The following is a 25,952-nucleotide window of genomic DNA, read 5'->3' as shown; positions in this document are numbered from 1 at the left end:
CGGAGGCTGGCTGGGCCGGGAGGCTCGGCCTTTGTGGCTCTGTCCCCGACGGTGGCGCGGAGGCAGAGGGGGCGGGGACGCGGACCGGAGACCCTCAGCCGGGGCTTGACCCCCAGGTGCATTGTCCGGCGGGGCCCGTACCCTCCCCCCAGAGCACCGACCCGGCCGCCTTTGGCCCCCTCCCAGCGTCTCCCTCCGCCGGCCGCGCCGACCTCCCTGTCCCAGACCAGGGGCCAGATGTAGAAAGTAGTCCCAGGCCCGCGGCCGCGGCGCTGTCCACTCCGCCGCCCCCGCCCTCTGCAGCCGCCGCCTCACTCCGCCCCCAGCCGGACTCTCAGGCCCCCAGCTTCTCGCGAGCGGCCGTCCGAGCACCAGCCTCGCCGCCGCAGAAACACTCGCCACGCCGGTGCCGGAGCCGGAGCGGGGAGCCAGGCTGCGTGCGTCCAGCCGCAGAGCAGAGAGAGCCCGGGGCGGGGGCGGCAGGCGGACAGGGGCTGTGGGCGGCCGGGGAGCATGCCCGCGCGGCTACGCTGAATGGCGCCTCCTCTGCGACCCCTCGCCCGGCTGCGACCGCCGGGGATGCTGCTCCGCGCGCTCCTGCTCCTGCTGCTGCTCAGTCCTTTGCCAGGTGGGCGCGCTTTCTTCTGCTTTCTCTTACAGCTGTGGGGCGGGAGCGGGCGCGAGTGGGATGGGGAAAGAGGAAACGATGGGGCGTGGGGAGCGTGCGGCGGGGTCGTCGGTGGTGGCGCTGACCGCCGGCCCCCGCTCTTGCCCTGCGGCCTGTCCGGAACCGCCAGCTGCAGACACGAGTTGCCCGCGGCCTCTACGCTGCTTGGGCGGGGCTGCGGGAGCCTTTCCGGGCGCACGCCCCTCCGCGCCGCGCGCCCGGGGCTGCGGAGTTCTGGCGGCCGCTGTCCACTCTGGTCTCTTCGTTCTCACGCCATTGTCCCGGCTCCGGCCGCGTCCGCGCCTCCGCGACCAGCCGGACTCCGGGCAGCCAGCCCGCTGGGGCCGCCGCGGCTGCACGTGGCTTTATTTATATTGTTTCTTTAGTGGCAGCCTCGCCTTGCGGGGGGCGCCGCGGTTCCGCGCGGCTTCCCGTGTCTGCAGTGGGAGTTCCCCCACTTTTTAGGGCTGCGAGAGGGAATAGGTGAACTCATAGCCCCAATCGGCACCAGCTTGCCGGATCTGGATCCAGCCAGGAGGAGATGGGAGGGTGGAATTGGCAGGGTTGGAAGTGAAGTGGCCGATTTGTGCCCCGGAGAGGAGGGGGGAAAAGTCCCCGAAGCTGGAAAGGAAGGTAGCTAAATAGGATTTATCTCCTACAGCTAGGTATTTGGGGGCAGGGCCTGAAGTGTGTACGGCTCTGAAAATTCTTCCAAATTCTAGATTTGCCTTGCACAGACTTGGATGAACTCATTTTTCTACCTTGCGTCCGTATTGGTTTCCTAGAAGAGAGAAAAGTGTAAAGTGAATGGGGTGACGGTAGGAGAGGTGTTCAGGAGAATGGGTTATTTCATTTATTTGCAGGTTACAGACGCCAGACTTTTTCTGGAGTGGTTAGTTTCTGTTAGGCTTAAAAAGAGGATCAAAGTCAGATGTGGCTCAGAAACACAATGGGCGCCTTCCGGAGTGGTCCGCGCACAGCGCTGGGCTGTTAGGGTGGCTCGCGTCGCCCTGGGCATACATTACGGGAAGCAGGGAGCCTTGAAATGTGAGTATTCCGAGGACCTGCCTTAAGGAGAAACAAATCATTTCTGGGGGTTTGTAATCAAGGATCCACAACGATCAGGAGGAAGATGAAGCAACGCTTCCCCCACACACCCCCATTCTCCATTCACCCCCAATCAATACGCGAGACTTTAAGACGGCCTGTGCACTAAATGCAGGAGGTGACAGAGTATTATATGGTCATCGAATGCTTTATCCTGGCGAGGGCCAGGGGCGATGTGTATATGCTTAGGATAAAGCCTTTCCTCTGCTCTGATAAAAATGTGTATTGGTTGATTAAGCAATCTCCTATCGCTATTAGACAGTAAGGACCAATTAGTCACGCATTTTTTCCAACAGTTGGTAGTTCTAAAAAAGTGAAATAAAAGTTTCCTAATCCGATCACCCACTGAGTACAAGCAGCAAGAGTTACCAACTTTTCAAAGTCTATTGTTTGTCTTTTAAATACCTAGCCTGCTCTGCAGAAATTAAGTAAATGGATTTCTTTCAAGGAGAGGAGATAGAGTCCCTGCTGTAAAAGGGCAGATAGAAAAATGCAAACTTGTAATTTGTCACAAAAGATAAACGCAGTTCCCAAAGGAGTAGGTGCCAAGGGTTCCAAAAACACTTCAAGGGACAAGGAAATAAACTTGCTTGTTCACAGAGTTGGAGTTTTGCTAATGATTTCTTGTAAAATTAGACTTTTACGACTTACTCTGTTCAAGATCTTTTTGACAAGCTTGTAAAAGCAAACAGCTTGTGCTCATGAGTTTTCCTGATGATTTTGAAACTCTAGCAAGGAACTTGAGAGCAGAATTCATACAAGGCATAGAAGTTATTGAAATCTTCCCTGTGCTTTTAGTGAAGATGTAAAAAGTGATTTCTTTGACTTGTTGGAAGAGTTTGCTGAAATTTAGATTGGTTCATTAAGGTGTTTGTAAGTTAACTAATAAAATTTGTTAAACTTTGTCATCTTATACCCTGAATATGTGCTTTACAGTTGTGTGTTAAGGAATCAGTTTATGCCTGTATTTCTGGATGTGCCGTTCTCCTTTTTTTCCTTATAGGAGTGTGGTGCTTTAGCGAACTGTCTTTTGTAAAAGAACCACAGGATGTAACTGTCACAAGAAAGGACCCAGTCGTTTTAGATTGCCAGGCTCACGGAGAAGTTCCTATTAAGGTCACATGGTTGAAAAATGGAGCAAAAGTGTCTGAAAATAAACGGATCGAGGTTCTTTCTAACGGCTCTTTATACATCAGTGAGGTGGAAGGCAGGCGAGGAGAGCAGTCCGATGAAGGATTTTATCAGTGCTTGGCAATGAACAAATATGGAGCCATTCTTAGTCAAAAAGCTCATCTTGCCTTATCAAGTAAGTGTTTAAGTTTTTGGTTGTTGACATTTTTCATTGCTACATTTTGATGATTTCTTGCTTTATTAATATAATAATCCCCCAAATCGTGCATGCATTAAGAATTTTACTGGAGATAATAGTTGATGCTAACTGAGGCATATAGAGAAATCTGAAAAAAATAACATATATAAATTCAAATGAGTAATTGAGAACAGAAGTCAAATTAGGTTTAGAACACCAAGTAAAACGAAACCCGTAGAGGTGGCTTTATAAAAATTTTAAGCATTTCACGAAGTATGAAGAGTTGGATGTAGAAGTTTAGCCAACGCAACAAAAGTTGTTCTAAAATTTAATCTTGTGGAAATTAGTAATTAACGAAAACAATCACAAGCAAATTTTTCTGCTTTGCAGATGGTTCTTGAGTGCTAAATCTTTCTTATAGCACAACCTTCCATTTCTCTGACTGCTTTTAGATCACCCATGTTGCCTTTTAATTGTACGAGAGGGCATTGGTCAGTCACTCTTAAGCCTTTGAAGTATTCCTAGTCTTTTCCTGCTGGGAGGGAAAGAGATTAAGGCCATTTCCATATTATGCCTAATGGACTTAAACCCATATCTGCTCACTTTTCCCCTTTTGTCATAAAGTGTGCTATCTAATGATTTCTTTTGTATTAACATCCCCATCAGATCAACCATTTGTCCGAGTGATCCATTGCTTGGTGGTTAACCTGTAACTGTTGAGTGTAAAGATAGGCCTAGGACAAGTACTGAACTCCTTGTGCCCACTGAGGCTTTACATCTTTTTCAGGTGATGAAACACGCAGCTCTCAAGATTAACAGACTAAATCTCGAAAACCAAAATTGAACCTTAAAAGTTTTAAGGCGTTTGACCTGCATGCTTTTGTTAATCCACAAAACATAGATTTTGCACTATACCTACAAATTGATCATTTACAAGTTGAGCAATAAGTAGATGGCGTTCTTGAGATAAAGGTATAATCTTAGCTGGGCTGGTGGCTAGCCTGTAATCCCAGCTATTGAGGAGGCTGAAGCAGGAAGATTCCTTGAGCCCTGGAGTTTGAGTCCAGCCTGGGAAATAGTGAGACTCCATCTCTTTAACGAAAAAAAAAATACAAAACCACCATAATATTTAGGAAATAGTAGTTTCAAGTTCTATACAATTGAAATTTAGGAAGCTATTGGCAGGAATTTCCTAGGTGACTTTACTGTTCATGGTCCATTTATGCCATCCTTATATTAACTAATTTATTTTATTCTGCAATAAGGATTAATTGTAGAAAATAAATTGCAAGCAAAGATATTTCTATGTTGATGCATCAGAAAATCAGAGGTTTGTAGTTCTAGCCACACGCCTACCCCTGCCAAAGACCAGCATAAACCTGAGAGGATTTCTGATTTTTCATTTCTTCCTTCCTCTCTCTCCCCTCCCTCTCCCTCCCTTCGTACTTCCTTCCTTCCTTTCTCCCTCCCCCCTTCCTTCCTCTGTCTTTCCTCCTGTCCCTTCCTTCCCTCCCCTCCTCTGCCTACCATTCTCCCTCCTTGCTTCTCTCCCTTCCTTCCTTCCTTCCTCCCTACCTTCCTCCCTCTCCCTCCCTCTCTTCTTCCTGTCCCTTCCCTCCCTCTGCCTGCCCGCCTTCCTTAGGCCTGCCCGCCTTCCTTCCTTCCTTCCTTCCTCCTGTAATCATTGGCCAATAATTATTTTTTTCATGGAGTAATGGTTTTTCTGTATAGTACTGTTTTAAAGATAGTGTGCTTTTTATGCTTATATTCTGTTCATTCCATTTTTATCGAATGTAAACTTGTTCTATGGAGTTGTAATTTTCCCACCTTTTGGGGTTTGTAGAGTCTTGTGTTTTCATCTTCAGGAACTGTAACTTATCTTATCTTTCAGGGATAGGGAGTACATAGTGGAGGTGGCCAGACAGGCCATGAGAAGATGAAGCATTTGTCATGACCACACATTGTTTCCAGGACCTCCTGAGGAGCCTGACAGAATTCTAGGGCTTCCAGAAACACTTTTGGAAAAACACAGAGCTTTCTAACTTCATAAATAAAATGTGAATGGTGTGTGATAGGTGTAACAAACAAATGTCAGAACTGGCTTTTTAAATATCTTTAGATTTTTGTATCTTTATAGAAATTATCACTAATAAATAATTACATGTGAATGATTTTGCAGACAATTGTGAAGTTTTTATATTTTATGTATTTTTTAAATTAAAGTTCTGATATCTAAGCAATAAGTTTAGATGATGGAGGCTCAAATCCCTTTATCCTGTGTTCAGAGTAAATATATATATATTTTTATATATATATTTTAACAGGAAGAGTATATATGTGTATATATATGTGTGTATATATGTATATATGTGTATATATGTATATATGTGTATATATGTATATATGTGTGTATATATGTATATATGTGTGTATATGTATATATGTGTGTATATATGTATATATAGTGTGTATATGTGTATATATAGTGTGTATATGTGTATATGTATATATGTGTATATATGTATATATGTGTATATATGTACATATGTGTGTATATGTACATATGTGTATGTATATGTGTATATATGTGTATATGTGTGTATATGTGTATATATATGTGTGTGTATATATATAGATATATGAAGAGAATAGGCATTAAGTGGACATTCTGGTTTTCTTTTCCCCCTTGTTTTTAAAGCTAGTTCTCTTTTAGGTATTGATAGCAGGGTACAAGTGTGTTCTTTTTCTTAGTCAAGAATTTTGTCAGTAAGCATATGTTTTTGGTTGTACAGAAGCACAATAGTACAGCACCTGGAAATCTAAAACTTCAATCTGTGCAAGTTTTAGATTTTTAACACACAGGCAATCAAGTCTTGGTCTCTAAACTTAGGAACTAGAAGCTGAAAGTTGCACTCTAGGCAAGAATTCCATTATTCATGTGTAAATTAGGAATTCACAGGGTTAAAAGGTTAGAAACTGGCCAGGATGAGGTTTACCCTTGTGATAAAGAGCAGATGACCCTCATTCATTGGCCAAAGCTTTCATGTAGCTCTTCAGCAAAGTTAGTTATTGCCATGAATTGTTCTTGAGGAATGCAGAAATTCAAATGTGAACAGGCCTTTCCTCAAGTGTCACTATGGACCCTTATCTCCCAAGCACATCAGAGCGGGGCTGCAGGGACAAGGTTCCTCCCCAAAGGCCTGGAGGCTTTGCTTTCCTGTTGTTCATTCAAGCACAAAAGAATTCATCTAACTTAGTTTTGCTAAGGCATCCCATTTTTAAAAGAAAGTATAGGGTTAAAGTAATATTTAGCTTTAAAAAAAGATAATCCTTTTTATTAATAGCCGTGTTAGCTGCCTTACATTTTCATGTAATTGGAATAGAAAGAGGAGTGACATGGGATGCCCTTTTTCTAGTTGTGTACAATAGCAAGAACAGAAGATTAAACCATTTCCTATAACTTCCAGTATTTTTAAATTTAGCAAATCAAGTTTTCACTTTCATGGGTACTAAGTCTTTGTTATCTAAATTTAAATATTTTAGGAATAAGAAATAATCTATGGTTATCTTGACTTTTCTTGTATTCTTAATGTTGAAATAAGATAAATTTCATAGGAAAGCATTAGTGTGGTAAAATGGTCTCATGTTTCAACAAGTTTAAATTAAGATAAGAGACATTTGAGAGAAGTAAAGGAGGAGGCGGGTTGTGTTCTGTGATGTGTAAAAGACTGGCTGTAAGCTAGTGATTGAACAGGAAGCTAGTTGTTTATTTCCTTTCCATAAAAGGTGGAAATTGAAGTCTTAAGATAGAGGGGAAAAGAACATAAAGCTAGCTTATGTTTCTTTGATTTTCCAGGACTGTTCACTTGGGTAAAAAATAATTTTTTATGTGACCCTTTGTAGCTGGAAGAGCACAGGAATTATTGTAACTTTATGATTTTTTAACCAAAATTTTGAGGTTGATTTTGCCATTGGTAAGGTTGTTTGGGGATGCATTTCTATAACTTTTTAAGTAGTAGTAGTTGTTTCCATTAAAAGGATGTAGGTTTTTTATTAATAAAAACATTTATCAATTTAAGTTAAGATGAAATTTGAGGGTTTATGTGGGATTAATGAAAAACTGTTCTTTGGGTGAGGCTTGCGTATTAAAAAGTAATGCATAAATTACAATACCAAGTCTTTGAAATGTGAAGTTAAAAATATATTAAAAACATTTAAGAGTCATGTTAAAAAAAAAAGAGGGGGAAGTGATATGTTGAAAAGAGAACTTAAGAACTAAAAGACTATATGCTAGATTTTGGATTTTATTAATGATCCTGGACCCGAAATAGGCAAGACTTTGCTACATTGTCACTGTTTTATTGAGAGCTGTAGGCACTGGAAAGGACTGAGTCTCTTAACGTGCGTGCCTGTTCACTGGAAGTCAAGCTGTGAGAAGTTACCTGGCCTAATTCAAGAATGCTAAAACATGAGTTAAAGTCATTTGATTTTGGAAAACTCAGACCGACAGAACTGAGGTATTTAGAGAAACCAATCTGCCAACACTGTAGATAGGTTCAGTTGATGTTTTCTGGGATCCAAAAAAATTCGCCTTTAAAAAGAGGAGGTGTGGTTCAGACGTTATGTTTAACTTAAAATTGGCTCTCTTAATATTACATAAGTCAAGCGAAGGAAGTAGAAATTGCATAGATAGTTCTACAGGCTTTTTTAGAATGACACTTGATTCTTAAAGTCTGTCTACTTAAAATCTGTTTATCAGGTGCCTGATAATCTCTGGGTAATGGAACCAGTTTTTCTCACTTTGCACTGGATTAGTGAGGATCATTTCTCATTTTCAGAAACCTGTAACATTATCTCACTTCTTTTCAAAGTTGGTGGATTTTTTTTTTTTTTTTTTTTTTTTAGCAAAGCGTGGTCCAGTGAGGGGTAGAATTAGAATTTTCTTTGAGATGTATAAAAATGTACTTATTTTGTTTTATTTATGTCCAGATTTTTAATGGAATTTTGAAAGGATATTTGGTATGGCTCCTTTTTGTCAACTATCTCTGATTATTCTAAAGAAGGGATCTCACTCTCAGCGGTCGTTTGCCCTAGGATTTGTTGTCATTGCTCCCACATTTAACAGCTGGGTCTATTGATGAAGTCCAGAGCAATTTAAAAAAATAGGAAGCAACAAATCTTTTAAGCAGGGTTTTAGGCTAAGGGAGTATTTTAATTAATAAATAAAATACATTTGAGGTTACCTTTTTGAAAACCACGATATTCTTGACTACAGTTTTGAGAGATGATTTTTATCTCTCATGAACAAGGTTGCTCAATTAGAATTGATTATTTAAAGCATTTAAACTGATAAGTACCATTTATATGAAACAATGTTAAGTCAGGCATTTTGTTGAGGATCCTACTTGGATTTAAAAAACAGCTATGATTATTGAGATGTTTTAAGAGAAATCACAAAAATTCTCCCAAATTAAGTTTTCATTGTCAGTCAAGACTATTTTAATACTTTTGAGTGTTTACAGTGCCCAGACACGTCATTAAATCTTTTAAAAAATCATCATTTTAATCTTGGTAAATAAGAAAGGAAAAGGAAGATGCTGTTGTAATCATTTAAGTAATATTTGCAGTTGCCCTAAAATGGTATGCTGCACAGAGCAGAGCAAGCTCACAGTAAATAATTGATAATTGCAGTGTACAAAAAAGGTAGAAAACATACCAAATTATGTTCACCAGCTCTAATTCTGAAGCCAAGTGAACTGCTGTAAGAATATGTATGCAGAGGATAAAGGCGTCATCCTCACAAAGGTCTCTGACACTAATCTGACAAATACTTTCCTGACTTTTACATTCCTTGTGTGTTTTTTTTAACCTCTGGTTCTCAGAAACTACTTTTGATGAGCGTTTAAAAAGCAAAATCTTATAGACTGAGCAGAAGGCATGAATTAAAAAATGTTTGTTTTTTCAGTTTCCAGAGGATTTGCCCTTTTTTCATGTTTATAATACATATATATAAAATACATATATATATAAAATAGCTTTAGCATTTATAGTGGCTAGATTATGAATAACTGTTAAAGAATGTGATCATTGTTCAGGTCTCTGGTTTCAAATTTGTGTCCTTATTGGGTTTAGTCCTTAAAACTTACAGAAAGAAAATTTTCTTTTTAAAGCTTACTTCTTGAAGCAATATTAAATCCCTAGGAGTTTAGCTAGAACAGTGTGACAGCTTTTTTTTTTCCCCTTAATGTTGCTGTTTTATGCAGACTACTTTAAATAAATCATATTCTTTCGGAATAATCCTCCAAAGTCACCCTTTTAAAGTTTTGTAGTCTTTTAAAACTACTCAGAATGTGATTGACTCAGTGGCTATCTTCCATTCTACTGATATTTACCAAAAAAAAAAAGATATTTCTGCGTGTGGTAGTTAGGTATCTCAGCCTTGGCACAATTGACATTTTGGGCCAGATTGTTTTCTGTTGTGGTGCTGTCCTGTGGGTCGTATGCAGTGTTAGCGGCATCCCTGGCCTCTACCCGCCCAATACCAATAGACTCTCTTCCAGTTGTGACAACCAAGAAAGTTCTACCGTGGGCAAAATAACTCCTGATTGAGAACCCCTGATGTTTCCGAAAGTAGTGGAACACTTTCCAGTGATGTTGGACCATTTGTTACTTTAACTGTTTCTATCTTATCCTTGATATTCTACTTGTTTTGGTGGTAGCAGTGCTAAATGTATTCCTTGGAGAACAATTTGCTGTTTTGTTTTGCTTTTTTTTGTTGTTGTTGTTGAGTCAGAGTCTTGCTCTGTCATCCAGGCTGGAATACAGTGGAGCAATCACGGCGTCCTGCAGCCTGGACCTCCTGGGCTCAAGTGATTTTCCCACTTCAGTCTACCGAGTAGCTGGAGCTACAGGCATGTGCCACCATGCACAGCTAATTTTTAAATTTTTTGTAGAGAGAGGATCTTGCTATGTTGCCCAGGCTGACCTTGAACTCCTGGGCTCAAGTATTCCTCCCACCTCAGTTTCCCAGAGTGCTGGGATTATAGGCATGAACCATTGTGCTTGGGCTCCATTTACTTTTGTTTGTTTGTTTTTTGAGACAGAGTTTCACTCTTGTTGCCCAGGCTGGAGTGCAATGGTGTGATCTTGGCTCACTACAACCTCCGCCTGTGGGTTTCAAGCGATTCTCCTGCCTCAGCCTCCCAGGTAGCTGGGATTACAGGCATGCGCCACCATGTCTGGCTAATTTTGTATTTTTAGTAGAGACAGGGTTTCTCCATGTTGGTCAGGCTGGTCTCGAACTTGCGAGCTCAGGTGACCTGACCACCTCAGCCTCCCAAAGTGCTGGGATTACAGGTGTGAGCCACCACGCCTGGCTTCCATTTACTATTTTTTGAGACAGAGTCTTGCTCTGTTGCCAGGCTAGAGTGCAGTGGCACGATCTTGGCTCACTGCAACCTCTGCCTCCTGGGTTCAAGCGATTCTCCTGCCTCAGCCTCCTGAGTAGCTGGGACTATGGGCACGTGCCACCACACCTGGCTAATTTTTGTACTTTTGGTAGAGATGGGGTTTCCCCGTGTGACCAGAATGGTCTCGATCTCTTGACGTCGTGATCTGCCGGCCTCAGCCTCCCAAAGTGCTGAGATTACAGGCGTGAGCCACTGCGTCCAGCCACCATTTACTATTTTTAAGTGTTGTGTATATTTTTTAAAAATGTGTTTGGCCTACTGCCTAAATTGGAGTGACAGTGCTTTTCCAATCTCTTTTTCACACACATGATACATTGAAAACTGCTGTTAAGGGTTTACTGGCCAGGCATGGTGGCTCACGCCTGTAATTCCAGCACTTTGAGAGGCCAGGGCAGGCGGATCACCTGAGGTTGGGAGTTCGAGACCAGCCTGACCGACATGGAGAAATCCCCTCTCTACTGAAAATACAAAATTAGCCGGGTGTGGTGGTGCATGCCTTTAATCCTAGCTACTTGGGAGGCTGAGGCAGGAGAATCGCTTGAAGCCAGGAGGCGGAGGTTGCAGTAAGCTGAGATTGTGCCATTGCGCTCCAGCCTGGGCAGCAAGAGCGAAACTCCGTCTCAAAAAAAAAAAAAAAAAGTTTACCCTGGCCAGGCACAGTTGCTCATACCTGTAATCCCAGCACTCTGGAAGCCTGAGACGGGTAGATCAGTTGAGGTCAGGAGTTCGAGACCAGCCTGGCCAACATGGTGAAACACCATCTCTACTAAAAATACAAAAATTAGCTGGGCGTGGTGGCACACACCTGTAATTCCAGCTACTCGGGAGGGTGAGGCAGGAGATTTGAACCCAGGAGGCGGAGGTGGCAGTGAGCCCAGATCGTGTCAGTGCACTCTAGCCTGGGCGACAGAGTAAGACTCTGTCTCAAAAAACAAAAACAAATACAGTCCTGTGCAGTGTAACAACATTCCGGTCAATGGACCACATATTATGACAGTGGTTCTGTTCTATAAGATGATAATACCATATTTTTACAGTGCCTTTTCTGTGCTTAGATGTGTTTAGATACACAAATACTTCCCATTGTGTTACAATTGCTGCCCTTTTCAGTACCATTACATGCTGCACAGGTTTGTAGCCTAGGAGCAATATAGCTGAGGTGTGTAGTAGGCTATACCATCTAGGTTTGTGTAAGTCTGCTCTATGATGTTCACATGACAGAATCACCTAACGATGTGTTTCTCAGAACGTATCTCTGTCGTTAAGTAATGCAAGACTGTATATGTCTGGTTTTGCTAATAATTAGTAGTGTATTCCAGTGTTTGTTAACTCAGTATTTAAAAAAAAACAGTTGTGACTTTATCTTGAGAGAGTTTTGCTAATGTATTAGTATTTTAATATCAGTTGATTATACTGGTTCCCCACCCCCACTGATTGCTATTAAGAATGATAAGGTGTGGCTGGGCATGGTGGCTCACGCCTGTAATCCCAGCACTTTGGGAGGCCGAGGCGGGCGGATCATGAGGTTAGGAGTTCAAGACCAGCCTGACCAACATGGTGAAACCCCATCTCTACTAAAAATACAAACATTATCTGGGTGTGGTGGCACGTGCCTGTAATCCCAGCTACGCGGGAGGCTGAGGCAGGAGAATCCCTTGAACCTGAGAGGCAGAGGTTGCAGTGAGCCGAGATCATGCCGTTGTACTCCAGCCTGGGCGACAGAACAAGACTGCATCTCAAAACAAAAAACAAAAAAAAAAGAATGATAAGGTGTAATTTCTTCTCCTCCCTCAGCTTTCAGATTGAAATAACTTGAGTCCTGTGGAGTCCCCTGATTGGATTTAAAGTAACTCAGATTAAAATATTGACCCCAAAGTGGACTTACAATAGGAAGAGATGTAACCAGCTTAACATACTGGAATTAAAGAAGCTAACAGTTAGAAGTTTTTCCCTGTTAGGCAGCTTTCAGAAGGGATGAAATTGGACACATAATGAAATAAAAGAGAGACAAAGAAAGTACATCATTATTTTCCACTGATCTCCCAGTGTTTAGACTTATTAAGATACTGGCAGTGAATATTTTGAGGAGAGAAATTTAAGATTCCTTAAAACTTATTCTGTAGTCAATAGAGAATCCTTACATACTTTCACTTGCAGTATCGTTATGCCTTCCTCTTCCTTAAGTAAAGATCACAACTTCTGTAGTCTTAGAAACTTATTTTGCAGATAAGGAATAGGAAGCTGGGAGGGGGTAAGGGCCTTTCTCAAGGGCACAGCTACTATCTAGCACCAGAGCTCAGGTTTTGTTGTTATAGTCACGACCTTTTTTTTTTTTTTTTTTTTTGAGACAGTCTTGCTCTCTGTTGCCCAGGTTGGAGTGCAGTGGCGCGATTTCGGCTCACTGCAAGCTCCGCCTCCCAGGTTCACGCCATTCTCCTGCCTCAGCCTCCCAAGTAGCTGGGACTACAGGCACCCACCACCATGCCTGGCTAATTTTTTGTATTTTTAGTAGAGATGGGGTTTCACTGTGTTAGCCAGGACGGTCTTGATATCCTGACCATGTGATGCCGCCTGCCTGGGCCTCCCAAAGTGCTGGGATTACAGGCTTCAGCCACTGCGTCTGGCCTATAGTCACGACTTTGCAGTGCTTAAATAAAGCTTTTCCTTGTGAGTTGTGTGGAGATGTATCTTTCTATATTCAAATATATATAATCAAATCCAGAATATAAAAAAGAATGGTAACGGCCAGGTGCTGTGGCACATGCCTGTAATCCCAGCACTTTGGGAGGCCGAGGTGGGAGAATCACTTTCGGTCAGCAGTTCAAGACCAGCCTGGCCAACGTGGTGAAACCTACTCTACTAAAAATACAAAAATTAGCTGGGCGTGGTGGTAAGTACCTGTAATGCCAGCTACTCAGTAGGCTGAGGCAGGAGAATCTCTTGAACCTGGGAGGCAGAGGCTGCAGTGAGCTGAGATCATGCTACTGCACTCCAGTGTGGGCAACGGAGAGAAACCCCATCTCAAAAAAAAAAAAAAAAAAGTAACAACGCTGAAATTAAAGACATTCCTTAGTTTCTTAATTAAAAAAGTGACTTTCATTTTTGTGCAACTCACCCATTACTACTATACTTGTATAAGGTTTCTTGTTGTATGAGGTGATTTTTAAAATAAATTGCTAATGCATTTCTATTTTCAGCTGTCCTGTAACCCTTCATGGAATTTCTTTTCTTGTGTATATCCTCCCTGCATGGAGGTTGAGCTCCAGTCCTTTTAAGGATTTGGCATTTGTTGATACATCTGTCCAAATGGAAGTTTGATCTAAAGCAGTGATTTTCAACATGTCTTTGAAGAACCACCAATGGAGTGAGACTCTTTTATAGTCAGAAGATTGAGTTTTAAATAAATGGTTAAGTACATGTCATTATTATTGCATGGAAACAGGACATAGTGACAGCCTCTGTCTATCATGGAATTAAAAAAATAAGTTTTATTAAGATATAAAGTTCACCCTTTTAGATATATACATATATATATATTTATTTTTTTTTTTATTTTATTTTTTTTCCCTGCAGAATCTTGCTATGCCCAGGCTGGTCTGGAACTCCAGTCCTCCCGCCTCAGTCTGCTGAGTAGCTGGGATTATAGGTGTGTGCCAGTGCACCTGGAACACCCTTATAAAGTATACAGTTTAGTGGGTTTTGTGCGTCTGTCTCACCACTGTCTAATTCCAGAAAATTTTCATCGCCCCAGAAAGAAAGCTGTGTTCGATAGCAGTCACTCCCTATTTCCCCCTTCCTCTAGCAGCCACGAATTTACTTCCTGTCTCAGTGGATGTGCCTATATGTGGTATGTCATATCAATGAAATCATATAATATGTGGTCTTTGTGATTGTCTTCCTTGACTTAGCATGTTTTCAAGGTTTATCCACGTTGTGGCGTGTATCAGTACTTCATTCCTTTTTGTGGCCAAATAAGATTACATTGTGTGGATAGACTGTGTTTTTGTTTATCCGTTCATCTGTTGGACACTTGAATTGTTTTCATCTGTAGTGAACATTTGCCTTTTCATTTTAACTGCTTTATGCATATGGATCTCATACTCTAAAACTCTTCCGAATTCATTTATTAGCTCTAGTAGCTTTCATGGGGATTCCTTGCGATTTTCTGTAAATAGGATCATATAATCTGTGAGTGATATAGCTTTATTTCTCTCTCTCCAATCTGGATGCCTTTTGTTTCTTTTAGACTAATTGCTCTGTCTAGAATTTTTAGTACAATGTTAAATCACAGTGGTGATAGCAGAGATCATTGTCTTTTTCTTGATGAGAGGAGAAAAGCTTTCAGTCTTTCACCTTTGAGTATGATATTGTGAGGCTTTTTAAATAAATGCCCTTTATCATATTGAGAAATTTTCCTTCTCTTCTTAGTTTTCTAAGTATTTATATTATGAAAGTGTATTGGATTTTTTCAAATGCCTTTTTCGTATCAACTCTGCTAATCATCTTTTTTTTTTGTTCTATCAATTATTTGATTAATTTTCTTATGTTGAACAACTTTTACATTCCTGGGATAAAAGTGAGATAAATCCTATTTGGTCAGTGTAATTCTTTTAATATATTTTTGGACTTGGTTTGCTAACAGTTTGCTGAGATTTTGCATCCATATTCATAGAAGATAATTTTCTTTTCTTGTGATTATCTGTCTGGCTTTGATAGTGGAGTAGGTGTCATAGAATATGTTAGGAAATATTCCCTATATTATATTCCCTATAAAAATACTGTATTTTTTTGGAAGAGTTTGAGAAGAATTGGTATTAATTCTTTTTTACATTTTTTGTGGAGGCCGGGCACAGTGGGTCATGCCTGTAATTCTAGCACTTTGGGAGGCTGAGGTGGGCGGATTGCCTGAGCTCAGAAATTTGAGACCAGCCTGGGCAACATGGTGAGACCCCGTCTCTACTAAAAACACAAAAAATTAGCTGGGCATGGTGGGACACACCTATAGTCCCAGCTACTCAGGAGGCTGAGACATGAGGATCGTTTGAACCTGGGAGGCGGAAGTTATAGTGAGCCAAGATCACGCCACTTCACTCCAGCCTGGGTGACAGAGACTCTGTCTCTAAATAGATAAACAAATTTTGTGGAATTCACTTGTGAAGTCACCTGGTTCTGGATTTTTCATTGTTGGTTTTTTTTTTTTTTTTTTTTGAGTTAGAGTCTCACTCTGTCGCCAAGGCTGGAGTGCACTGGCGCCATCTTGGCTCACTGCAACCACTGCCCACTGGGTTCAAGTGATTCTCCTGCCTCAGCCTCACGAGTAGCTGAGACTACAGATGTATGCCACCACGCCCTGCTAATTTTTGTATTTTTAGTAGAGACGGGGTTTCACCATGTTAGCTAGGCTGGTCTCGAATTCCTAACCTCAGGCAGTCCTCCCACCTCAGCCTCCGAAAGTGCTGGGATTACAGGCGTGAGCCACCATGTCCGGCCTATTGTTGGGAGATTTTTGATTCAATCTCTTCACTTGTTATAAGCCTGTTGTAATTTTATATTTCTTCTTCAGTGAGTTTAGGTAATTTGTGTTTTCCTTGGAATTTGTCCATTTCATCTAGGCTATCTGATTTGTCAGTTCACAGTATTTTATTATCATCTTTTTTATTTTTTTAAGTCAGTAGTAAAAATTTCATGTCTGATTTTAGTTATTTATATCATCTCTCTTTTTTTTCTTGGTCAGTCTAGCTAAAGTTTTGTCAGTTTTGTTCATCTATTCAAAAATGAACAAATGTTTCATTTTCCTGATTCTATTATTTCTTTGTTTTTTTATTTCATTTATCACCACTCTAATCTTAATTATTTCCTTCCCTCTGCTAACTTTGGGTTTAGTTTTCACTTCTTTTTCTGGTTCTTCAAGGTGTAAAGTTAGATTATTGATTTGAGATTATTCTTCTTTTTAAATATATTTATAGCCACCAATTTCCCTCTGAGCACTGCTTCCACTGCATCCCATAAGTTTTGGTGTGTTACAGTTTTTCTTTTTCTTTTTTTTTTTTTTGAGACGGACTCTTACTCTGTTGTTGCCTGGGCTGGAGTGCAGTGGCGTGATCTCGGCTCACTGCAAACTCTGCTTGCCCACACTCAAGCAGTCCTCCTGCCTTAGCCTCCTGTATATTTTCATTTTCATTTGTTCCAAAGTATTTTCTAATTTTCTTTGCATTTTCTTCCTTGACCCATTTGTTAGGAATATGTTGTTTAATTTTCATATATGTGTGAGTTTTCCAGTTTTACTTCTGGTTTAAGTTTTATTCCATTGTGTTTGGAGAAAATACTTTTTATAATTTTAATCTTTTTTTTTTTTGGAGACGAAGATTCGCTCTTGTTAACACTTGTTACCCAGGCTGGAGTGCATGGCACAACCTCGGCTCACTGTAACTTCCACCTCCCGGGTTCAAGCGATTGTCCTGCCTTGGTAGCTCCTTTGTCTCTCATGACAGTTTTTGCTTAAAGTCTATATTTTCTGATGTTAGTACAGCCTCCCCAGCTCTCTTGGTTACCATTTGCATGGAATACCTTTTTCCATTCTATCTATTTGCATCTTTGGATCTAAAGTTAGTCTCTTGGCTGGGCACGGTAGCTCATGCTTGTAATCCCAGCACTTTGGGAGGCCGAGGCAAGTGGATCACCTGAGGTCAAGAGTTCGAGACCAGCCTGGCCCACAAGGTGAAACCCCATCTCTACGAAAAATAGAAAAATTAGGGCTGGGTACACTGGCTCACACCTGTAATCTCAGCACATTGGGAGGCTGGGCAGTTGGATCACGAGGTCAAAAGATTGAAACCATCTTGGCCCACATGGTGAAACCCCGTCTTGACTAAAAATACAAAAATTAGCTGGGCATGGTGGCACGTGCCTATAATCCTGCTATTTGGGAGGCTGAGACAGGAGAATTGCTTGAACCTGGGAGGCAGAAGTTGCAGTGAGCTGAGATCATGCCACTGCACTCCAGCCTGGCAACAGAGTGAGACTTTGTCTCAAAAACAAAACAAAAAACCTAAAATTAGCTGAGTGTGGTGGTGGGTCCCTGTAATCTCAGCTACTCTGGAGGCTGAGGCAGGATAATTGCTTGAACCTGGGAAGCAGAGGCTGCAGTAAGCTGCGATGGCACCACTGCGCTCCAGCCTATGTGACAGAGTGAGACTCTGTCTCAAAAAGATAAATAAAGTTAGTCTCTTGTAGACAGCTTACAGTTCAATCATGAGTTTTTAAAAATCCATTTTGTCAACCTTTTCTTTTTGATGGAGAGTTTAATCCACTTGCATTTATTGTAATTACTGATAAGGAAGGACTTCTGTCATTTTGCTTTTTGTTTTCTGTATGTCTTTCACCTTTTTTTTTTTTTTTTTTTTGAGACATAGTCACTGTCTCACCCAGACAGGCGGGCAGTAGCATGATCACGGCTCACTGCATCCTCAACCTCCCCAGGCTCAGGTGATCCTCTCATCTCTATCTCCCAAGTAGCTGGGCTACAGGCACATGCTACCATGCCCGGCTGATTTTTTCGTATTTTTTATAGAGATAAGGTCTTATTTTGTTGCCTAGGCTTACCTTATACCTTTTTTTGTCTCTCATTTTCAACATTCCTAAGTTCTTTTGTGTTTAGTTGCTTTTGTAGTGAACCGTTTTGACTTCCTTTTCATTTCCTTTTGTGCATATTTTTTAGTTTATATTTTGTGTGTTGTTACCATAGGAATTATACTTAACATCCTAAATTTGTAACAATCTAGTTTGAATTTGCAGTAGTATGCAAATTTTTGCATCTATACAGCTTCACTCCCCTTTTATATTATTGTCACACATTACATCTTCGTATGTTTTGTATAGATGGTGATATAGATGTATAGGCTTTTTATGCATTTGTCTTTTAAATTATGTAGGCAATAAAAAGTGGAGGTACAAACCAAAAATACAATACTGCTGGCTTTTCTAGTTGCCTACATAGTGACATTTACCAGTGGTCTTTATTTCTTCCTATGGCTTCGAGCAACTGTTCAATGTCCTTTCATTTCAGCCTCTAGCACTCTTTAGCATCTGTTTTAGAGTAGGTCAATGGTAATGAGTTGCCTCAGCTGTTTTTCTGCGAATGTCTTAATTTCTGCCTCATTTCTGAAGGACAGTTTTACTAGATATATAATTCTTGCTTTATAGTTGGTTTTCTTTTTCTTTTTTATTTTTTTTGAGAGTGCGTCTTGCTCTGTTGCCTAGGCTGGAGTGCCATGGTGTGATCTTGGCTCACCGCAACCTCTGCCTTCTGGGTTCAAGTGATTCTCATGCCTCAGCTACTGAGTAGCTAGGATTACAGGCATGCACCACCACACCCGGCTAATTTTTGTATTTTTTTTTTTAAGTAGAGACAGGGTTTTGCTATGTTGGCCAGGTTGGTCTCAAACTCCTGGCCTCAAGAGATATGCCCATGTTGGCCTCCCAAAATGCTTGGGTTACACATGTGAGCTATAGCACCCAGCCTTTTTCATACTTTACATTTGTTATCTTGCTGTCTTCCAATCCCTGTGATTTCTGACGAGAAATTGGCTGTTAATCAAAAAACATAATATATACATTATATTCACCCAAAGAGCAGAGTACCAAAATATATGAAGCAAACACTGACATTGATTGAAGGGAGAAATAGTTTTACAATAAAAGCTGGAGACCTCAACACAGCTACACTCAAAAAATGGCTAGAACATCTATGCAAAAGATCAATAGTGAAATAACAGATCTAACAGACATATAGGCAATAACTAGATCTAGCAGACATATAAAAGCATTCCGCCTAACAAAAGAATACACATTGTCCTCTAGTGAACATAAAACGTTCTCCAGAATAGAACATATGTTGGGCCACAAAACAAGTCTCAATACATTTTAAAAGATTAAAATCAGCCGGGCATGGTGGCTCATGTATGTAATCTAGCACTTTGGGAGGCCGAGGCAGGCGGATCACGAGGTCAGGAGTTCGAGCCCAGCCTGGCCAACATGGCGAAACCCCACCTCTGCTAAAAATACAAACAATTAGCTAGGTGTGGTGGCAGGCGCCTGTAATTCCAGCTACTCAGGAGGCTGAGGCAGGAGAATCGCTTGAACCTGGGAGGTGGAGGTTGCAGTGAGCTGAGATTGCGCCACTGCACTCCAGCCTGGGCCACAGAGCGAGACTCCAACTCAAAAAAAAAAAAAAAAAAGAAAAAAAGAAACTGGCTGTTAATCTTTTTGAGGAAGAATAAATATATGATGAAACTTTTCTCTTTTGCCGCCTTCAAGATTTTCTCTTTTTGTCTCTCAGCTGTTTGATTATAAATGTATTTCTGTGTGGATCTCTTTTAATTTGTCCTACTTGGAATCTATCAAGTTTTGTAGGTGTATAGATTTATTTATTTCATCAAATTCAGAAAATTTTCAGCCATTATTTTTTCACTCTTTCTGCCTCTTTCTCTTTCTTTTTCCCTTCTGGGCTTCCCATAATGTGTATGTTGGTCTGCTTGATGGTGCCCCACATGTCTCTTAGAATCTATTCACCCTTTTTTTTTTTTTTTAGATCATTATAGTCTTCCCTTATGGTTTCTGTTTGTGTCTTTTGTTTCATGTTTTAAAACATTTAAAATTTTTATCTTACAGTGTCCATTAGTTGTACTATTATCTTAAGTTATTGATGTGCTAACCTCCCCTTTTCCATTTACATTTTCTGTTGTGGCAGATTGTTTGCATATGTGATTTGTAATTTTTTATTATAACCTTGTCTGTGGTGAAACATCACATTCTGTATCATGGAAGTTATGCTTCTGTGGCATGCTGCAAGGTTTCCCTGGTCATGGACCAGCTTTGGGGTTAATTGTTGGCTGCACCACATTGCTACTAAAATGTAGCATCCTTACAAGTGTGTGGTGTAGGCCAGGGGCTTTTGTTTGTCAGGGGAAACTTTTTTTTCTCATCAAAAAGAAAGCCTCCTGTTGTTAATCTTGCTGGTGGGCTGAATTTTTCTATTGACTTTTTCTCCACGTATTCCAGGGTCCTAGCTTCAGGTCTCAGTTAACTATGTTGTTATGGAACAAAATCACTGCTTCTTCCTGGAGGCTTTTAATTCCTATATTTGCTCTGGACCACCATGGCTTCAAGCCAAAATTTGCTTCTCTGACCTTGTCCAAATTTTGTTAGTGGTGGTGTTTTAAGTATGTTCTGTGTGGCATTTCTGTGTGTTTTTAGTGGGAAGGAGCATCTGTGTTTATTCAGTCTACGATTTTCCGGGAATGGAAATAAGGAAATAAGGCGTCTTTAAGAATCTCTTCCTACTCTGGAAACTACAAGCCTAATCTTAAGGACTGAGTTCTCAACTTCACCTCTCTGTTTATTTCTGACTTTCTTCGTTTTAGTTTTCAGCATGAGATTTTTCAGGGCCCTTGGCTGATATCCCCTTTTGGTTCTAGAACATGTAGGAAAATGCTTTGCACATTGTAGACACTAAAATTCTTACTGGCTGATTGAGAATTCTGTGTTTAGGCTTACTTTTACTGTCATAGTTATTCATTTCCCCAACAAGTATTTATTGAAAGCCTACTCTTGCTAGATCTTGAGAATGACATGACTAATAAAATATAGTACCTGACCTCAGTGATAGGAAAGGAGTACATAAATAATTATTAAAACAGTATAGTTGTGCATCAATAAAGTTTATTCCTGGTGGAGTTGCTTATGTGGTGTTATTTCTTCCAACTTTTAATTTTGAAAATTTTCAAATCTACAGAATAGTATAAGGAATATAATGAACACTTACATACTTTTCACCTAGATTCCCAGCTGTTAACTAACTTTTTGCCACGTTGACTTCATCTCTCTCTTTTTCTTGAAAAAAGTAAGTTGCAGACACTTCACCTCTAAATACTTCTCCATGCATCTCCAAGTCTGGGGGAAGGGGCAGTTAGGGAGTGGTATGGTTTGGCTGTGTTCTCACCCAAATCTCATCTTGAATTGTAGTTCCCATAATCTCCATGTGTGGTGGGAGGGACCTGGTGGGAGGTAATTGAATCATGGGGGTGGTTTCCCCCATGCTATTCTCGTGATAATGAGTAAGTTCTCAGGAGATCTGATGGTTTTATAAGGGCTTCCCCATTTGCTCGGCTCTTGTTCTTTTCCTTCCTGCCACCCTGTGAAGGACATGTTTGCTTCCCCTTCGCCCATGATTGTAAGTTTCCTGAGGCCTCCCCAGCCATCCTTAACTGTGATTCAATTCAACCTCTTTCTCTTATAAATTACCCAGTCTTGGGTATGTCCTTATAGTAGTGTGAGAACGGAGTAATATAGGGAGAGATCCTGATGGAGCTGATGTGTAAGCTAAATTTTAAAGGAAAACTAGATTTTAGTTAGGTGAAGGAAATGAATAGTTGAAAGCATAGTAGTAAGAAACAACATGGTACCTGTGGAATAGTAAACTATTTGATGTTGTTGGAGAATAAATTTCAAAGAAATGGCACCCCGACATGGAATTGGAGATGTAGACAGGATCCACTCAAGGAAAGACTCATTATACACTACGTACCGTGTTAAGGAACCTGGAATTTAACTTGAAAGTGATTAACTGCAAGGGATTGGCTCCGTCAGATTTGTGTTTCAGATTGATCCCATTAGTGTCTGTGAGCAGAGCAGAAGTCAGGTGAACAGGGCTGTAGGCACAGTGGAGGCTGGGACAGCAGTGAGAACTCATAAGGGCCTGGACTGGAGCACTGGCAAGGGGATAAATGGAAGACAGATTTTTGGTTATAATTACGATTTTACAATGGCAGTACTTGTTAGATGTGGGGAATCAGGGAGAGGGAAAAGTTCAGGATGATGCCAGTATTTCGTTTGGGTGACTTGGTAAATGGTGGTGCCACCAACTGAAATAGAAAATTCAGGAGGAGGAGCAAATATAGGGAACAAGGTAATGAATTTGGCTGGGAAAAATGTAGTTTTCGATGTCTGTGGGATGTCTAGGTGGAACCATCTAGCAGGTGGTCCAAGAAACCAGTTGGGAGTCAGGAGAGGCATGACCTAAAGCAAGCTTGTCCGACCTGCATGCAGCCCAGGACAGCCTTGAATGCAGCCCAACACAAATTCATAAATGTTCTTAAAACATTATGAGATTTTTTCTTTTTAGCTCATCACGTATCATTAGTGTTACTGTGTTTATGTGTGACCCATGGCAATTATTCTTCCTGTGTGGCCCAGATACTCAGCTGAGCATCACCTTAGGTGGAGGTGGATGGAGCAGGATGAGCATACAGAGCAAGCAGTATGGGGGCCAAGAATCAACTCCTAGGACAACCAACAGAAACACAAACAATTGTCAGGAAGATAGATGGACGACCACATGAGTACAAAATCACAGAAGCCAAAGGAGAAATGTCAAAGTTTCACATATGAAACATCAGAAGCAAGAAAGAATTCCAATAGGATGTGAAAAATACCCTTTGAACCAGATCAGTCGAGTCTTAAAGCAGTTTCCTTAGAAAGAAAACAGCCATAGTTTTGTTTTTTGTTTGTTTTGTTTTGTTTTGTTTTTTGGAGATAGAGTGTCGCCCCATTGCCCAGGCTGGAGTGCAGTGGCGCTATCTCAACTCACTGTAACCTCCGCCTTCCAGGTGGTTCAAGCAATTCTCCCTGCCCCAGCCTCCCAAGTAGCTGGGATTACAGGCACCTGCCACCACGCCTGGCTTAATCTTTGTATTTTTAGTAGAAACGAGGTTTCACCATGTTGGCCTGGCTGGTCTCAAACTTCTGACCTCAGGTGATCCGCCTGCCTCGGCCTCCCAAAGTGCTTGGATTACAGGTGTGAGCCACCGTGCCTGGCTCACAGTTTTTTCTTTTCTTTTCTTTTTGAGATGAAGTTTCACTCTCGTTGCCCAGGCTGGAGTGCAATGGCACAATCTTGGCTCACTGCAACCTCTACCTCCCAGTTCAAGCAGTTCTCTTGCCTCAGCCTCCTGAGTAGGTGGGACCAGGCGCCCACCACCATGCCTGGCTAATTTTTTTTGTATTTTTAGTGGAGGTGGGGTTTCACCATGTTGGCCAGGCTGGTCTTGAACTCCTGACCTCAGGTGATCTGCCCACCTCGACCTCCCAAAGTGCTGGGTTTATAGGCATGAGTCAGTGCGCTGGGCCAAACCCACAGTTTTTAAGACAGGAATTTTGCCTAAAACTTAAGTGAGACAATTTCTCATTGTTTTAATATTGTCCAAATATTTCTAATTTTTAAACTAGAAATAATACTACTATGTTATGATTTAGTAAAATAATACCTTTTTACATTTTCCTGAAACTTTGAACAATGTCCTGGTTATTGTCAGAAAACTTAGTTGTTTAACTTAGTAATTGGTTAAATTGCAATTGTATTTTATCTGCAATAACTGCTGTGCATATTTCTGCTTTGGAGCACATGTTCTTTAACATTCATTGAGTATATGAAGTCATTATTAGACATTCATTCTTTTCTCATTAAAGTTTTCCAAGTTTTTGTTAAATTGATATTCCCTCAAAATATACTCTTCTAGAATTTTAACCTTTCAGATTTTCAACTTGAGAAGGCAAGCTTGATTTAAAACAAACACACTGTTTTTTGTTTTGTCTTCTAATATCAACTTTGCCAGTATGTTGACATGATATACCATATGCAACAATTTCTCATTAACTTGTAAATATCAGAAATATTTTAGTAAAATCAATTAGGACAATGAAAACAGTCAATTTCCCAACTTCAGTTTTTGGTACTAGGGCTTTTCTAAGCAATTCAGTTATTCAATTTTAATAATCCAAGTAAGATAGTGGTTTAAAAGTATGTATGTTTATAAAACCAGTTATATATGTGTATGAAATTCTTTTCAAAAAGTAATTTGAGGCTGGGTGCGGTGGCTCACGCCTGTAATCCTAACACTTTGGGAGGCCGAGGTGGGCAGAGTGCCTGAGGTCAGGAGTTTGAAACCAGTCTGGGCAACACAGTGAAACCCCGTCTCTACTAAAAATACAAAAAAATTAGCCGAGCATGACGGTGTGCACCTGTAGTCACTGCTACTCGAGAGGCTGAGGCAGGAAAATCGCTTGAACCCAGGAGGTGGAGGTTGCAGTGAGCCAAGATTGCACCACTGTACTCCAGCCTGGGTGACAGAGAAAGACTCTGTCTCCAAAAAAAAAAAAGTGATTTGAACCTCAAGAGGCCTATCATTATAAACGTGACATCCATAATACTGGAGAAACTCAAGTGAAGATATTGTATTTAAAAACTTGCATGATTTTTACAAAGTGGTTTTTTGTTTGTTTGTTTGTTTTGTGAGCAACAAGGCTGTTTATTTCACCTGGGTGCAGGCAGGCTGAGTCCTAAAAGAGAGTCAGCGAAGGGAGATAGGGGTGGGGCCGTTTTATAAGATTTGGGTAGGTAAAGGAAAATTACAGTCAAAGGGGGGTGTTGTTCTCTGGCTGGCAGGGGTGGGGGTCACAAGATGTAGAAAAGGAAGATTAGAAAGACTCAGCAATGCTTGGGGTTGGGACTGAGGGGACAGGCGGGAGGGAAAGAAAGAAGATTTGGGACGAGTTGCCTTGGGAACAGAGACTAGGGAGGGACCGACGTGTAAAAGAATGCCTGGACGTCAGGCACCTCAGACCAATTTGCCCATTTTACGACAAGAATTATTTAGATCTTGTAGGATGGAAAAATTGAAAGTGCCGTTTTCTGGCTATTTGGAACCACTGTCGAGTTTGTATTGGGGTCAAGCGGCATTGCAGAAGAAAATAAGGCATTTAGGTTTTAGGTCAGGTGTGAGTTGAAAGAGGTTGAGGAATAGTGAGAGAGGTTGGAGAAGAGAGTAAAAAAAAGGCCACTTACTGAATTTAAAATTAGTGAGGTGTTCCTTGGGCTGGTTAGTCTGAGGACCAGAGGTCGTAGGTGGATCTTTGTCACAGAGCAAAGAGCAGGAGGACAGGGGATTGATCTCCAAAGGGAGGTCCCCCGATCCAAGTCACGGCACCAACTTTTCACACGCGTCCATGTGAAGAGACCACCAAACAGACTTTGTGTGAGCAACAGGGCTGTTTATTTCACCTGGGTGCAGGCGGGCTGAGTCCCAAAAGAGAGTCAGCCTGCAAAGTGTGTTTTTTTAAAGAAAAATTTAAAGTTAACTTTAAAATGCTGGACACTTTTTATGTATGATAGTGAAATTATGATGATTAAAAATACATAAAGCAAGTAAAACAAAACTTTTAATGAGAAAGCAACGTAGATGTCATTAAGTAATAGAAGGACATTTGGCTTTTCAAATGTGTTGTGTCCCACTACATAATAGTTCACTAGATTAAATGAAATTATTGATTTCTGCTTCATTAGTGA

The 25,952-nt window shown here is 41.0% G+C and overlaps 1 protein-coding gene across 5 annotated transcripts in view; it reads left to right on the top strand.

Annotated features, from left to right (window-relative positions):
* The first annotated feature begins 392 nt into the window (after nucleotides 1-392).
* The window catches only part of PRTG (protogenin), a 146,806-nt gene continuing 121,246 nt past the window's right edge, over nucleotides 393-25,952 (top strand). For 3 of the 5 annotated variants that reach the window (XM_002825480.6, XM_063716662.1, XM_063716661.1), the window contains exons 1-2: nucleotides 440-628; nucleotides 2,778-3,080. In XM_002825480.6, the coding sequence (XP_002825526.4) occupies nucleotides 535-628; nucleotides 2,778-3,080 (397 nt within the window). In that variant the 5' untranslated portion in view covers nucleotides 440-534. Of the gene's footprint in view, nucleotides 629-788; nucleotides 1,715-2,777; nucleotides 3,081-25,952 lie in introns of those variants that run through there. The other 2 variants (XM_063716664.1, XM_063716663.1) reach the window with 2 other exon arrangements.

Source organism: Pongo abelii, chromosome 16 (assembly GCF_028885655.2).
Source record: "Pongo abelii isolate AG06213 chromosome 16, NHGRI_mPonAbe1-v2.0_pri, whole genome shotgun sequence".
NCBI lineage: Eukaryota > Metazoa > Chordata > Mammalia > Primates > Hominidae > Pongo > Pongo abelii.
This window is presented reverse-complemented; position numbering and strand designations above follow the sequence as displayed.